General features: G+C 44.6%; 1 protein-coding gene across 2 annotated transcripts in view; it reads left to right on the forward strand.

Annotated features, from left to right (window-relative positions):
• CHAF1A (chromatin assembly factor 1 subunit A) overlaps positions 1 to 17,660 on the forward strand; it is a 693,562-nt gene that overhangs the window by 298,391 nt on the left and 377,511 nt on the right. For both annotated transcript variants that reach the window (XM_073594763.1, XM_073594760.1), the window contains exons 8-9: positions 7,910 to 8,114; positions 14,718 to 14,798. In XM_073594763.1, the coding sequence (XP_073450864.1) occupies positions 7,910 to 8,114; positions 14,718 to 14,798 (286 nt within the window). The remainder of the gene's footprint in view (positions 1 to 7,909; positions 8,115 to 14,717; positions 14,799 to 17,660) is intronic.

Here is a 17,660-nt window from a genome sequence, read left to right on the forward strand (position 1 = left end):
CCTCTAAGCAGAGGATCCTGGTGGCTGACCATGTCTGACGCTTCTCCACCCTGCCCTGCAGTTCCTGCAAGCCAGGATAGCTCCAAGGTAAGCCAGAATACTCCAGAGTCACCTCTGTCTTAACCTTACTGTAAAACTGCCTACTTACAGGCAGCCTTTACCCGCCTACCTCACGGGGACCTTTTTTGCGCTTGATTTCAGGCAAAGACCCCTGAGGAAAGGGAAGTGGAAAGCAACGAAACATGTGCTTCGTGCAGCCACAGGTTTTCCCCAGAATGGGGAAAAAACCCCTATATCAAAAATGTATAGACAAAATGGTGGCCAAAGAATCGCAAGGGTATCTGAAAGATCTGCTCAGCTCTTTCAAGAAAGTAATACAGAGCACCATGGAGATTAAAAAGTTAGAAGCGCCATCTAGCGTCAGTCAGACCAACACCCCGTCTACCACAGGATATGCGTTCCTTCAGGTAACAGGGAACAGACCGAACAAAAAGGATTCGGATGAATCCGAATCGGAGAATGAACTTTGCTCAGACTCTGACGTAAAAGATGCGGTTTCAGAGGGCAACTTTATTTCTATCAGAGGATACGAATAGCCTTCTAAAAGCCATAGTGGACACGCTAGGTATTAAAGAACATAAATCCGCAGAACTCACAATACATGACAAGATGTATAAAGAGCTACAACCCAGGAAGCCTAGAACATTCCCTGTACACCAAACTCTTAAAGATATCTTTAAAAAAAGAGTAGGAAGACCCAGAGAAAAAACTCTTCATGCCAGCCACAGTCAAACGCAGACCCGTTTGCAGAGACAGACACCAAAACCTGGGCTAAATGCCCCAAAGTGGATGCTTCTCTGGCAAGTCCCAAATAAATCTGACTTGGCCTTTGACGACGCGGGTACCTTAAGCGACCCCATGGAAATCCGGCAATAGCTTCCACCTGCACAGCCCAGACTTTATCAATCTGGCTAACCCAGCTTCAAGAACTTCTGGAGAGTGACACACCTAGGGAACATCCTTCCACGGGAGACGTTTATGGCGACAATAGACCTACAGGATGCCTATCTACATGTCCTCATAAAGGAGGATCATCAGAAATTCCTGAGGTTCGCAGTACAAGGGCCAGCAACTACGCTGCACCCACAATACACAGCTCTCCTTTTCGGCATCTCCTCTGCACCAAAAATCTTCTCAAAGATAATGGCAGAAGCGTTAAAAGGTCTAAGACAACAAGGTATTGGCATAATACCATATTTAGATGATTTACTGTTCCTTGTGGACTCAGCAGAGGCCCTAGAGAACAACCTGTGCACGAGTATGTCCTATCTGCAAAACCGGGGATGGATAATAAATGCAGAAAAGTCACAGATGACCCCAAGCCAGTGAGTGGTATATCTGGGCTATATACTAGACTCCAGACTAACGAAAACCTTTCTAATGGAAGAAAAAAACGAAAAAATCACACATGCAGTAACCTTCCTAAAAAGGACCAACGCCATAACAATCAGACAAGGTATGGCCGTACTAGGATGGATGACGTCTTCTATTCCAGATATCACCTGGGCACAGATTCACATGAGACCTCTACAGAACTACATTCTGTCCCAGTGGAATGGCAGCCACTCATCCCTAGACATGTCCATTCCTGTTCCAACCACAGTCAAACTAACACTACAGTGGTGGCGCAATCTACTTCGATACATCGAAGGAAGCAAATGGGCCCAATCCGAGCCAATCGGGATCACCACCGATGCCAACACCCTAAGCTGGGGGGCACACTTGGAGGGCCTCTGCTCACAGGGAAAATGGACCTCCAAATGATCCCAAGCCTCCTCAAGCATTAGAGAGCTAAAAGCTGTGAAGGAAGCATTAAAAGCGTTCAGCAATACAGGGGAGAAACGTAAAGTTACAATCGGACTATGTCACGACTGTGGTATACCTAAACAGGCAAGGTGGGACAAACTTCCGAAGCTTGATGAAGCTGACGGAGAAAATCCTACTATAGGCAGAATCAAACAAAGTCAATATCAGGTATCTATCTGAAAGGAACAGACAATGCGCTGGCAAACTTCCTGAGCCGGAAGACCATAAAACAGATGGAGTGGTCTCTGAACCAAGCGACCTTCGCACAAATCACTCAAAAGTGGGGAGTACCCGAGGTAGATCTATTCGCCTCCAAAGCGAATGCAAAATCACCAACATTCTTCTCTCTGGACCCCACAGATGGCAACAGCGGAGTAGGCGCCTTCAACCAGAGCTGGGGATGGCAACTATGCTATGCATTCCCTCCAACTTCCACAATACCAAGGGTGATTAAAAAAATAAAGGCAGAGAGCAATGGTGATACTAATAGCACCGCACTGGCCACAAAGGGCATGGTTCAGCCACTTGAAAAACCTCAGCATCCAGCCTCAGCTGACACTGACGGACCGGCCAGATCTCCTATCACAGGACCCAGTCAACCACCCAAACCACAGAATCCTAAAGCTTTCGGCCTGGGTACTGAATGGGTGAGACTTCAGAACAAAGGATTGTCAGACAATGGGATCAATACCATCCTAAACTGCAGGAAGCTCGTAACTAGGGCGATCTACGAGAAAGTGAGGAAAAAGTTTATCTCCTGGAACAAAAACAAACTGTATTCCAAAAGAGGAATAATCCCAACAATCCTGGATTTTCTACAAGATGGAGCAGACAAAAATATTTCCCCAAGTACGCTGTAGGTACATGTTGCAGCACTCTCATCGTTCATGGACACGAGACTAGCAGAGGACCCGCTGATAAAGCGATTCCTGATGTCACTCAAAAGAGCTAGACCAGCCAAAATGAATAGAACTCCAACTTGGGACATGCCCACAGTACTTAGAAGGATTTCTTTCCCCTCCATTTGAACCGATGGAAGATAGCTCAGACAAAAACTTCACCTTAAAGACTGTACTTGTGGCCCTAGTATCAACCAGAAGAGTGAGCGAAATCCAAGCACTGTCTATAATGGAACCATACTGCCTAATACAAAATAATTCTCTCTCCAGACTCGGCCTTTCTACCCAAGGTCCCCTCAACATTCCATAGAACTCAAAATAACATCATACCTTTGCTTCCAAAAACCTATGGTAAGCGAAAAAAGACACTTACAACAAACTCGAAGTAGGAAACATACTTCGAAAGAACAAAGGATTGGCGAAGAACGACCTCCCTTTTTGTCCTTTATGCAGGAGTCAACAAAGGGAAACAGGCTTCCAAGAATACCATCAGCAGATGGATAAGAATGGCCATGCAGACGACCTATGAGGCACAAAACCTCACTCCGCCAAGCGGGATCAGAGCACACACCCAGAGCCTGGGCTACCTCGGTCTCAGAGAAAGCAGGGGCAACTCCGGAGCAGATCTGCAGGGCAGCAACATGGTTGAGCTTCAGTGCCTTCGCAAGGCACTACCGCATAGACCAGCTGTCTGACCAAGACCAGGCACTTGGTCGCAAGGCACTCCAGTCTCTATCCCCACCCTAGTAAGTATTGCTTGATACATCCTCTCAGATGCTGCCCTGGAAGACGATTCAAGAAAATAGTTAGATACCTGATAACTCTTTTTCTAAGAAGTCTTCCAGGGCAGCACTAGTTCCCACCCTTGAAAAGACAAATACCAAGTACAACGGGGGAGCTTTTAAGATTTACTGAGATTTCCTTCGGTGCTTTAATACAACTGAGGCACGCAGGTAAGATTGTGAAATTTATAATGGTGGACTAATTTGTTTCCTGTTTCAGGGAGGAGGAGCCTATCTCTCAGATGCTGCCCTGGAAGACTTTTTAGAAAGTTACCAGGTACCTAACTCTATTTTTTATAGTACATATTCGTAAAACCATCTGGTCCCGGAATTTTACCCATTGGCAAGACCGCAATCACTCTCCCCAACTCTTCAATAGAAATAGCTTTTTCCATTTCTTCCAGGGCCGCATACGAAATGGCCTGCAAATCTGATGCCCTAAGACATTCCTGAATGTTATCCGCCTGCCCGCCCTCCCTTCGCAGCTCCTGTAGAAATCGGATCTATATTATATAAAGACCTATAAAAACAATGAAATGCAGCTGCTATTGCTTGGATGTCTGTTTATCGTGAGCCATTAAAGTATGAACATGGTGTGAATCTTGTTTCTTTAATTGTCTAGCCAATAACTTTCCACCCTTATTCCCCTGTTCATAAAAACGATGGGCAAAATGCCTGTTTATTTTTCACTTTCCGATCTAAAAGCTGCATCAAATCAGACGGCAATTTCTCCATTCTCTGTGCATCCGTGGGGTTCAGATGGGCCTTATGTTTAATTTCAAGTTTATGGATTTCCTAAGAGATCTACCATTTCTTTCTGTCTTCTTTCTAATATGGGTACCATGTGAAATCAATTCCCCTCTGACCGCCTTATGGGTCTCCCATACCGCTTGATCTGACACCTTTGGACCTGTTGATTTGAAAATATGATGCTAATGTACGAGACGGACTCCACACTCTGTTTGTCACCCAAGATGGATTCATTCAAGCACCACGTTCGCTCCCTACTGCCAACGGACACCAAACAAGCCGTTAAACTTATAGGAGCATGGTCTGATATGGTGATTGACTCAATAGTTGATGAGAAAACATAATTCAAGTAGTGTACTGATCAACCATTAACCAGCTTGCTCTCAATCTTTTGCTGGCTGGAATTCCGCCAGCAAAAGACAGATGGAGCATACACACGGTCGCATTTTCCGACGAAAAACTAATCGGTCTTTTGCGGGCCGAAATTCCGATCGCGTGTACGTGGCATATGAAGCAACCTTTTCTTCGTGACCCCCAAACCATATTCTGGCAAGTCCTTCTGGGGCAAAATTTTGATCCGGTCTGTCCATATGATTCTTCCATCAGCCTCTAGCCGTTACTTGATGTCATCGTTCTGGACATTGTATAGAGGATTTATGGTTATTCAGTCTCCCATCCTGAAAGTCCACCAAAGGTAGTTCCAGCACTTCTATAAAATGTTGCAAATCATCTTTAGTTTGAAGTATTGCTGTTTTTCCATTCCGTGTTGCTATTACCCGAAAAGGGTAACCCCAACGATATTTGACTTAAACTGCCAGCAGAGCTTCCAACAAAGGTCTAACCGTTCTTCATTGTGTTCGATGTGTTCTGGGAACAAAGCTATTTGAGCTCCCTCAAAATCAACGGTTGATCTATTGCGAACTGCTTTCATAATGGCTTACTTCACTGGGTATCTGTGCATTTTGCATATAACATCTCTTGATCTCTCTGCATTTTGGGGGATTAAGAAAAGAGCACGATGCACCCTGTCTATTTCAATCTTATATGGTGCAGATGCCCCCAAAATTAAGCGAAACAGGCTGTTCACCATTGGAAGCAGTTCAGTAAGCTTTTTTTTTTTTTTTTTTTCAGGCGTGGCCCTTATTCGTATATTCTGCCTGCGGTCTCCATTTTCATGATCTGATCCATATGAGTTCAAAACTCCCTCCATGGTATTTTGTCATATCTTGGGTATCGGCCACTGCCTGTCTAATATCGTCCTGGCCCATCTCCATCTCTTCCACTCTGTGTCCCAGTGCTCCTATGTCCTCCCTAAGCCCCTCCCACACCCTGTTTACAAGATTTTTCAACACCAGTTATATGTTGCTGAATGTCATTCTTTGTGGGGAGGGCTCTTAAATGTTCTCTTAAATCCCAATCCGCTGTTAACTCTGACAGAGATAATTTGTTCATTATTAAGATCATAATTCAAGGAGTCAACATGCTGCACCTGCCCTGTAGATGCTGTCCTAGGTTTGGTCATAAGTCCTTTGTTGGTCTTTGATAGTTCATTGCTGGGCCTTGTAGTGACACCTTTTTCTCCCAAAGGACCATTTTCCAAGGGTTCACCAACCCCTCCCGGAGTCCCTTCTATCTCATGGAGACTCGGGTTCCCTCCTATATGTTCCCCATCTGGTTCAACAGCATCACAATTGAGGATTATGGGATCTTTTCTTGCTCTTAGAATGTCACCATCTGGGGATAAGAGGCTTTGATTTTGGCCTGGGGGAATATGGCCGAGGCTAGGTGTTGTAGCACCTCTTTCAAATCCGGCTGATCCTCAGCCCTGTACAGGGGGGACTATATTCAGCCATCCTTGGTCCTCCTTTAAGGTCAAGCGACCTGCACTAACTTCCCTCCTGGACCGGCGCCATCTTAGCCTTGCGCCCAGAGTCTGTACTCTGCGCTGTTAGACTGGCTCTGAGCCCGTTCACTTGGCTCTTCCCACCGCTGAGCGGATGTGCAACTGTACGGCAGCGTGTGGACATGCCTCTAGCGGTTAGGACCCTGCCACACTATCGTTTCATGCCTTTCTGGAGCCCGGGGATCTCGGCGCCCTCAGTCAGCGTGTCTGCTCTTGCCATGCCCCCTCTGAGCGCTGTGGTAGTTAATTGAGTCTTCCTGTTGGTGTGAAACTGCCTTGGCTGTATGACGTACGGGGTAGACAGCTCACACTTAGTCCGAAGGAGATCTGCATGGAATAAGCGATCTGCTTATCGCTGGTGCAATGCTTTCCAGACACCTCTCCAAGGTCTCCAGCTATAGTAACCAACTCTATCTGACCAAACGCACCCCCTCAGAGGTTGAAAAGCACCACTGCTATCAACGGTAATTGTGTTACCGTTGTAATTGGTAGTTTGTCCCTAATCAAATACTTGTGCCTAGCTATATGGTCTTTAACCTTTTGTGTTTCCCCAATATAAAGTAACCCACAAGGGCACTTTATAGCATAGCGTATAGCTGGGCACAAGTATTCCATTAGGGGCAAATTAACATAATTACTGTTGGCTAGACATTTTTTGGATAAAGCTCATTTGATTTCCCCATTGAAATATGTGATATTGGAAGGGATTAATAGAAATAGGAGAGGATGTGAACCCTGTAGTATGGATAGTAAAGGTATGGTAGGCGAAGGAGCAAGAGACTCATTATAGATCTCATTATACGCCTGAAAAAGCATAGTCTAGAATGGCTGAAGCAAGTGACATTCCCACCCGATATGCAAATAACATAATGGTTCCCCTAGCTCTACGGCAATGCCAGCAGAGGTCCGAGGACACTGGAAAAATGTAATGAAGAGAAACCAGTCTCTGTACCATCTGGAGAGCAATTTATAGTTATTGAGCATAGCTAGAAACCAAAGACTTGTGGGTAAATAGGCTGTGTGCCAATCCTCAGGGGAGATCTCATATCCCAGCTCCCTTTACTTTGGTAAAAGTGGAGAGTGCTTCATGGGTATGAGTCAAAATCGACTGTGTGGCAGGACACCTCCGACAAAAGTCTGAGTCACTTTAAATTCCATCAATGGCCTGGGCACCGACCCCTGAGGTATGTACAGTTTTACTTAAGGTCGCTAATTGAAGTTTTGTGAGCCACTGCAAGTGGGGCAAAGATGGAGTAGGTTGAAAGACAAAGGAGCCAGATGTGGGGTGGACAAAGGAGCGTGCTATAGGCTAAGCTGTCATGTCATTTGTGCATACCGTAAACCGCAACTTGTCTACCGCCTGGTAAGAGGATTGTCAAAAAAGAAAATAAGTGTGCTTGGGTCAGAAGAAATGAGGCTTGCAGCAATGGTACCCATATGTTAAATCAGGCTGTTGTCAATGGGGAGAGCATGGCAAAAGAGCAGTATAGGCTGCCATGGACCCATAGAAGTGCACGAAAGTCCTCTGGCATGATATAGTTTGAAATCTGAAAGGCATGCCACTCCATTTTATGAATCCTGAGGTTTTCAGCAAAATTCAGAATGCACAGGGATTGCACCCCATGAGAAATTCCATAGTTTGAATGTAGTCTTGCAACATGTATGTTCTGTGCAATTTTTTTTAATCATTTGAAGTCTTTTTTGCACAGTGATACGGATGATGTGCAGGTTGTAACTGAAACTGACACAACTGTACATGAAAATATTACTCATGAACATGTGGTTCCAGAGCGCAGAAAGTTTGGAAAGATGAAGCTGTTACAGTTCTGCGAGAATTATCGTCCAGCTTACTGGGGTACTTGGAACAGGTCGAGCACAGTTATTTGCCCACGCAGACCGTGGGCTCAAGACAATGTGAGTATAGAAAGCCTGTATAGATAGGATTGTGTGTGTGACAGATTTATAGAGATATAGATGGATATATAGTGTGTGTATAATATATATATATGTGTGTGTGTATGTGTGTGTGTGTGTGTGTGTGTATATATATATATATATATATATATATATATATATATATATATATTTTAGAGATATTACAATATTAAAAAAAATTTGAGAAGTATGAGTTTCCTTTTTTTGCTTACATCTATTCTATGTGAGCTGCTGATATCTATAAATCATTCCAGCCCTCTCAGAAGTGCCCCCATTCTGTTAAAATCAAGCTCAATACCTGTGGGAGGGTCTACAGACTTTCATACAGTGTGATAGCGACAATGGTCTGGCTCTGGAGTCTGGATCCACCCACTTTCCTGTCATTTTGCTTGCTTGATTGATGTCGGCTTTCTGCTCGGTCCCGAGACTTCAGAGTGTAGCTGCTTCCTCCACCCCCCCCCCCCCCGCAGCATGTTCTGATCGTCAGCAGTGGTGGGCCCATGCATTGTGGGTGCAAGGGCGCCGCCCCCCCCCCCCCCCCTGACGGAGGCTCTAATAGGCTTCAAAATAGGGTGGGCTTGGGGTGCAGAGCCGAGCGGTCACAGGAGCCGCTGCCGCCGCTTCCGAGAGGGGGGGTGTGTGTGATGGCTAGGAAAGTGTCAGCCGCGGGATGCGCCTGGCTGCGTATGATGGGGCACAGTGTGGCTGCGTATGATGGGGCACAGTGTGGCTGCAATTGATGGGGGGGGGGGGGGGGTTTCAGTATTTTTCAGTTTGTTTGCGCGCCCCCCCCCAACAAAAAAAATTTTGAGCACCAGCCGTCACTGATAGACAAATCCAGCAAAGATAAGAGCACTTCAGTCAGTGATTAAGGTAGGAAAAATCACTGATAGTGCTGTGTATGTAAATCTCCTCTACATATTACTATCTACCAGAGTAAAAACAATATATTTGTAAAGCAGAATACACATATGGATGTGACAGCACACAGGCATGCCGTGCATTACTGGTATAGTAAAATAAAATCAGAGCTAACATTGTGAATTAATCTTTTTGACTATCTGTATTTTTATGAGACCATGAAACCTTCCATTCACATGTACTTGTATTTTCATACTGATGGACAGATCTTTGCTCCCCCTTAATTGGTGTATTACCTAGTACCCCTATAGCAAGAATGTTTCCTTCATTGTAAATAGAGTATTACAGTGCCATCACCTGCCGTACAGTGCCATCGCCTGCCGTACAGGGGATGATGGGGCTGTATAGGAGTACAGGGGATGATGGGGCTGTATAGGAGTACAGGGGATGGGGGATGATTGGACTGTATATCACTGCATGTGATGGCCCTGTACGGCATGGGATTGTGTAGGAGGACAGGGGATGGGGGGGATAAGGATGGGATCAGTGACAGGGGGATGGTGGGGAGGGGGTGTGTGACATCAGTGACATCAGAGGGATATTTGTATGTACAATAAAGGAGACTCTGGGGACATATCGGGGTCACTTTAGATGTGGGAGCGTTGTCAGTCTCCTCTCCTATGTATTGTGCACAGATATGCTCCTGTACACATAGCACTGTGTTCATTACAGGGCACAGGTCATTATGCTCCTCACCATGTCTCCTCTTCTGATGTAACACAGTGCTATGTGTAGAGAGATGACCTGTGTTCATAGAAATTTTCAGTGACCCCCCATATCGGCTGGAGGAGACGCTGACATGAACTTTGAATGAGTGAGGGGGGTAGGGAATTTAGAGGACACAGGAAGGAACATTAAAGCCCAGTGGAGAGGAGAGCTTGCAGATAACAGCCAGGGAAAGGTGAGGATTTCACTGCTTGTATCACACACTCTTCCAGGTTTTAGATAGGGACACGCTGCCATGGAAACAGAGGCACATGAAGAACGTGCTTGTTCTAGATAGCAGCCTGGGTGTGTACCTCTTCACCAAACACACCCACATGTCCTCCAGAGGGAGGGAGTGAACGAGTGGCTGGATTGTGAAGCTGTATCCACCCCCTGCAAACTTTTGAACTGAGTACTGTTAGAGGCTGATTCTGGACACTTCAAAAGACTATTCTGAAAAAACGAAAAGGCTGAGGAAAGAAAGCGATGCAGGTATGAGGGTAGCATGTACTACCTATTTTTGCGTTCCCTTGCTTCTCCTTTAAAGGAACACTTTGAAATCACATCTCATCTCAATGGGGAAAAAAATATCATGCTGGATATCTATACTAATATGGACTGGGTAATGTGTTGGGAACGAAAGGATGCCATGGACGGAAATGAAAATTCTCAATCTACAGAGGGCTGAATTCAAAGACGCCCAAAAATCAAAGTGAAAAAATGATCCCATGATAGTCCATTTTGCTGAAATTTCATTGCGACAACTCAGAATGGTACTCCTGTAGTATGTATGGCCTCCACGTGCTTGTATACTTGCCTGACAGCATCTGGGCATGCTCCTGAGACGACAGATGGTGTTCTGGGGTATTTCCTCAAAACTGGACCAGGGCATCATTGAGCTCCTGAACAGACTGAGGTGCAACCTGGCAGCGTCGCATGGACCGAAACATAATGTCCTAGAGGTGTTCTATTGGATTTAGGTTAGGTAAGCGTGGGGGCTATTCAATGGTATGAATTCCTTTATCCTCCAGGAACTGGCTGCATACTCTAGCCACATGAGGCCGGGCCCTGTCGTGCACCAGGAGAAACCCAGAACCCACTGCACCAGCGTAGGGTCTGACAATAGGTCCAAGGATTTCATCCCAATACTTATTGCCAGTCAATGTGCCGTTGTCTAGCCTGTAGAGGTCTGTGCATCCCTCCATGGATATCCCTCCATGGATATGCCTCCCCAGACCATCACTGACCCACCACCAAACCGGTCATGCTGAACGATGTAACAGGCAGCATAATATTTTCCACAGCTTCTCCAGACCCTTTCATGTTTGTCACATGTGCTCAGGGTGAACCTGCTCTCTGTAAAAAAAAAAAGCACAGGGTGCCAGTGGTGGATCTGCCAATTCTGGTGTTCAATAGAAAATGCTAGTCGAGGTCCATTGTGCTGGGCAAGTGAGCACAGGGCCCACTAGAGGACGTTGGGCCCTCAGGCCATGCTCATGAAGTCTGTTTCTGATTGGTCAGAGACATTCACATCAGTGGCCTGCTGGAGGTAATTTTGTAGGGCTAATTTAACCACTTGCCAACCGCCGCATGTACATTTACGTCCTAACTTTGGGGGCGGATATCTTTATTATGGCAGCAGCTAGCTGCCATAACCCCCGTATCCCCGTTTTCGGCCGGCGGTCGGCTACAAGATAAAAGTGATCTCTGCGGCGGATTCGCTCCAAGGTCACTTTTATTAGTCGCGGGAGAGGGCCCCCCCCCCTCCCGCCACGATCCGCTGCCCTCCGCAGCTTACCGGAGCCGTTGGCAGCGGCGGAGGCGATCTCGTCCTGTGCATGGAGACGAGTGAGGGGAAGATGGCGCCCACCCGTCTCCATGACGCTGCAGGGCGGAAACGACGTCAAAATGTCACTTCCGCCCATACGTCTTAAAGCCACATTTTTTCAATGTGGTTTTTTTTTTTTTTTAATTGCATTTAAGTCCAAATATGAGATCTGAGGACTTTGACCAGATCTCATATTTAAGAGGACCTGTCATGCTTTTTTCTATTACAAGAGATGTTTACATTCCTTGTAATAGGAATAAAAGTGACACAATTTTTTTTTAAACGCCCCGTTGAGCTTGCGCGCAGAAGTGAACGCATACGTGAGTAGCACTCGCATATGAAACCGGTGATCAAACCACACGTGAGGTATCTTCGGGATCGTTAGAGTGAGAGCAATAATTCTAGCCCTAGACCTCCTCTGTAATGCAAAACATGCAACCTGTAGAATTTTTTAAACGTTGCCTATGGAGATTTTTGAGGGTAAAAGTTTGACGCCATTCCACGAGCGGGCGCAATTTTGAAGCGTGACATGTTGGGTATCAATTTACTCGGCGTAACATTATCTTTCACAATATAAAAAAAAATTGGGCTAACTTTACTGCGGTCTTATTTTTTTATTCAAAATTTTTTTTTCCAAAAAAAGTGCGCTTGTAAGACCGCTGCGCAAATACAATATATAATGTTTGGGTGTTCTAAGTAATTTTCTAGCAAAAAAAACGAGGCTGGACGTTAAGTGGTTAATTTCATTAACACCAAAGCAGCTAAAACTGATTAACAACCCCCTGCTACTTAACCGACCAGACCAATATCCCAGGAGTTTAATTGACTTGATGCTATACTCTGATTAAAAAGAGTTCCTTTAATTTTTTTGGAGCAATGTGTATCTATGTATATATATTTTTATTAATATTTATGCTCATAAGTTTACATACCCTGGCAGAATTTGATTTCTTGGCCATTTTTCAGAGAATATGCATAACATAAAAACTTTTTTCACTCATGGTTAGTGTTTGGCTGGAGCCATTTATTATCAATCAACTGTGTTTACTCTTTAAGTCATCATGGCAACAGAAACTACCCAAATGACCCTGAAAAGGTTTACATACCCTGGTGATTATGGCCTGATAAGATGCACACAAGTTGACACAAAGCCGTTTGAATGGCTATTAAAGCTAACCATCCTCACCTGTGATCTGTTGCATCTTTCATCCAGTGCTGCACTGATGTTTCTGGACTCTGAGTCATGGGGAAAGCTAAAGAATTGTCAAAGGATCTGCGGGAAGAGGTAGTTTAACTGTATAAAATAGGAAAGGGATATAAAGATACCCAAGGAATTGTGAAAGCCAATCAGCCGTGTTCAAACTCTAATCAAGAAGTGGAAAATGAGGGGTTCTGTTGAAACCAAACCACGGTTAGGTAGACCAACTAAAATTTCAGCCACAGCTGCCAGGAAAATTGTTCTGGATGCAAAGTAAAACCCACATTAACTTCAGGTGAAATACAGGACTCTCTGAAAACATGTGGTATGGCTGTTTCAAGATGCACAATGAGGCACTTGAAGAAAGATGGGCTGCATGGTCAAGTTGCCAGAAGAAAGCCATTACTACACAAATGCCACAAAGTATCCCGCTTACAATACGCCAAACAGCACAGAGACGAGCCTCAAACCTGGCACAGTCATTTGGAGTGATGAGATCAAAATTCAGCTTTTTGGCCACAACCATAACTACATTTGGAGAGGAGTCAACAAGGCCTATGATGAAAGGTACACCATTCTTATTGTGAAACACGGCGGTGGATTGCTGATGTTTTGGGGATTGTGAGCTACAAAGGCACAGTAAATTTAGTCAAAATTGTTGGCAAGATGAATGAAGTATGTTTCCAAAAATGTGCAGTTCATAAAAGACAGCCCAAGAATTTACCAAGTGTGACTACAGTGCTGGTATGTACAAGACCAGGATGTACTAGGCCGCTCGTGCTTGTCAGTTCACCAAAAGGTAGCGTGGCACTTGTACTGGCACTCTGCTGCATACAAGAAGCATCATGCGATTGTACCACCTCAGCGACCTGGGAATGAGGTTGTGTATGCCTTACCTTAGCAGGAACCTCCATCGTCTAAGCCAGTGATGGCGAACCTTGGCACCCCAGATATTTTGGAACTACATTTCCCATGATGCTCATCTACACTGCAGAGTGCATGAGCATCATGGGAAATGTAGTTCCAAAACATCTGGGGTGCCAAGGTTCGCCATCACTGGTCTAAGCAATCTGGGCACTCCAGCTGTGGTGAAACTACAAATCCCATCATGCCTCTGCCTCTAGAAGTCATTCCTGTGATTGTCTGGGTCTTGCAATGTCTCATGGGACTTGTAGTTTCAAAATGGCTGGAGGGCCGAGGTTAATTACTTCTGGTCTAAGCTATCTTTCAGGGTGCTGCTGCTCACTACAGGTTTGTATTCTGAGCCTGATTCTGTCAGTAAGGCTTCTCCATCGCTCTCATCTGATATACTCCGAATCCTGTACGCCTCTTCACTGGTGTACTTTTCTTTGGACATTTTGGCCACTAAATTTACAGTTACGTAGTGTACACATTAAAAAGCACCTGGCTGTCAGATACTGCTTGAACCGCTAAAAAAAAAAAAAAAAAAAAATTACCTGCTCATTCTAGCAGGGATCAGGCCTGATCTTTAAGGATAATGAAAATCCTGGTGTTTGGAATTGAAAAAAAAAAAAAAAATGGTAAGCGAATGCTTTCACAAACCCTTCACAATAAATGTTGTGGTTTGGTTAACCTTTTAAATGCAAGAGAATGCTGTGTGTGTTGTCTGAGAGCCTGTGTGCCAATCTGCTTGACTAGAAATATCAAAATACGTTTTTTCAAAAGCTTGTAACGTTTGTGTGTGGGCTTGTTTTCTGTGTCTGCACTGGGATATTCTGAGTCATAGCAATGATTTACCAGCTGACACATTTCTGAGGGCACAAGACTGCTAATGTTCCCTTTGTATTTTGTCATGCCTCTCTAGTCTCTGACACTCTTTGGCACTGTTGTAAAATTCTTATGTGTTTCTGTGATTTACATAGCTGTATACACATGTATAATATAGAAAACAATTATGTCTTTACTCCAGACTCTTTTGGACTATGAGGTGGACAGTGATGATGAATGGGAGGAGGATGAACCTGGCGAATCTTTGTCTCATAGTGAAGGAGTAAGTACAGGGTTAAAATAAATATAATTTAAAACCTAGATAGTAGTTTTTTTTTTCACTGCTGTTTTAAGTGTTTCTATTTTACAGTACAAGGTTTGTAATCCTAAACCCCTGAAACAATTGCCTGTGCAAAATGTAAAGCTGATCAACTATTGACATTGACAGCAGAGTAGAGCTGCATAATATAGCGTTAAAAAAAAATTGCGATCTCGATTCAACCTCCCTCATGATGTTAATCCAGCATTTCCACAATTCATGTATCAAGTGCAGAGCAGTTCTGCTCACAGCTGTGAAAAAAAAAAAGCAGCTGGCTGAAAGATATAAAGAGAAACATTGTATCCTTCTGTTCTTTTAGTGATCAAAGGGATGAACTTCAGTCTGCAAATGTCAGTTTAACCACTTATAGACTAATGCCCTGTACACACCATAGGATTTTCCGACAACAAACGTTGGATGTGAGCTTGTTGTCAGAAAGTCCAAAAGTGTGTATGCTCCATAGAACATTTGTTGGCGGAAATTCCGCCAACAAATGTTTGAAAGCAGGTTATCCAATTTTCCAACAACAAAACTTGTCGGAAATTCCTAACGTGTGCACAAAAGTCCATGCTCGGAATCGGAGTAGCCGCACTGGCTATTGAACTTCATTTTTCTTGGATCATCATACGTGTCCACGTTCTTGACGTTCGGAATTTCCGACAACGTTTGTGTGACCGTGTGCAAGACAAGTTGGAGCCAACATCCTTCGGAAAAAAATCCACTGTTTTGTTGTCGGAAAATCCTATCGTGTGTACAGGGCATAAGCCTTTTTCCGACACTTTAAAAGTCTATTTTTAGCTAGGAAATTACTTAGAACCCCCAAATATATAATTTAGCAGAGACCCTAGAGAATAAAATGGCAGTGATTGCAATATTGTATGTCACTGTATTTGCACAGCAGTCTTTCAAATGCTATTTTATGGGAAAAAATAAACTTCAATGAATTAAAAAAAACTAAACAGGAAAGTTAGCCCAATCTTTTTGTATAATGTGAAAGATGTTCTGCCGAGCATCAGGAGAGAATCACTATCTTTATTTAAAGAAAAAAAAATAGTGATTCTTATTTTAGCCAGAATCTTGCCGCTCTACAGCAGAGGTGTCTGCAGAAATGTACTATCTTTTAGAACATTAGTGTCTGAAATCCAATCTGCCAGAGCGATGAGCCCCTGTGCTCCGAACCTTCAACTTAAAAGAGAAGTACAGGATTTAATTTGCAGAATCATACTTACCTAGGTGGATGCAATATCAGTCCGATAGCGCCTCTGGACTGAGAACCGAGTGATCGAACACCGCCAATCACTCAGTTTTCAGAACTCCCAGAGCAGAGAGCTGCTAACTGTCAATCAACAGCTATCCGCTCTGCTCCCTCCTTGCTCACTGGAGTGCTGAGCTGTGGAGGGGCGGGGAGCAGCCGGTTCGGTCTCTGAGCGGCTCACTGAGAGGCTGAACAGGGTGTCAGTCCAGGTACCTGGCGGATCCAGACTCCCAATGTCGGGGTGATGCAGTGCCTGGACTGATTTCTGTGACGTCAGCAGAGAGCGGACTTTAGCCTGCTCTCTGCTGAAAACTGGTCACAGGAGTGCAAAATGAATTGCACTTCTGTGATGCATAGGGGGAAGTACAGCCAAACGAGCTTTGGCTATACTTCTCCTCTAAGTGCTAGTTCATTGCTTGAACCACAAGCTGGTAGTGGCATTTACTCCGCAGGAATAATCCCTGCAGCAGAATCAGTAATTTTGAGGATTTTCTCTCCTGCTATAAAGTTCTAAATAACAATGCTACGTAGGCAGCATAGTGGCAGGGGTATGCTGCCACCTTTAGGTGAGGAAACTGGCAAACAAAGTTGTTGGGACATCCCATATAAGCCCCTTCCACTTTCAGTAATCCTTCACTTTTTGCTAGTGTCCTTAGGTGATAAATTACACCTCTACTGAGAGCAGGTTTCTGCCTTACGATTCTGTTTTATATCCGGAAGATCATGACCAATACTTTACACAAGGGAGTCTATATTTTATTTTTTTTTAAATCCCCGTCTATCTTAATTTTATAGCCATTGTGGCTAGGTGGCTTGCAACTTCTGGGTTGATGACCACCTTGGGGAACCGTACGCCTACCACACTGTATAGACATGGGGCCGGCCTCTGTCAATGCTCTCTGGGTTTGGTACCCGCCCTTTTTTCAGCAGTACAACAAGGTGCATTTAACCACAGGGTGCTCTACTGGTCCAGAGTAGTGACGATCTGCTCCCATATGACTTTCTTGAAACCACACTCCCTTGAGGAGGGAGTATGTCGTCCTGAAGATGGTATTCCCCACTTTCTGGGTTCTTCCCTTGGAAGGAACAAGTACCCTACCATGTTTAGACAGGGGCTTTGCCCAATCCTCTGTAGGGTTCCCATTCAAATTTACCTCCTCTCCCAGTCATCCCCATTCTTCGGGGTGGTCTCTGGCACCTGGGCCCTTGACTTGTATGAGTAAGGATGGGAAATGTGAACTTCTTGGCCAGCAGTAGTGCGTTACAGGGCTGCTCTGACACTTTAAAGGATCCGTTGCAGCCATACCATAATGTTGTTTTCCTCACAGCTAAGGACATTTTGTTGTCTTTTCTATCGGGATAGAGCTGCAAATTTAGTTAGTACAGCCAAGAGATTTGGTAATGAGATTGTAGGTTGAGTGCATTGTCAGCATACATGTACAATTTAAAAGTAGCTTGGCCCTTAGCATAGCCCATAATATCTGGATGATGATTAAATGTCTGTGGCCGACTATTCCATCGCCGGTGCAAATAGCAAGCCTCGTGCCCTTTCCATGTAGGGGAAAAAACCC

Source organism: Aquarana catesbeiana, linkage group LG01 (genome assembly GCF_042186555.1).
Source record: "Aquarana catesbeiana isolate 2022-GZ linkage group LG01, ASM4218655v1, whole genome shotgun sequence".
Taxonomy (NCBI): domain Eukaryota; kingdom Metazoa; phylum Chordata; class Amphibia; order Anura; family Ranidae; genus Aquarana; species Aquarana catesbeiana.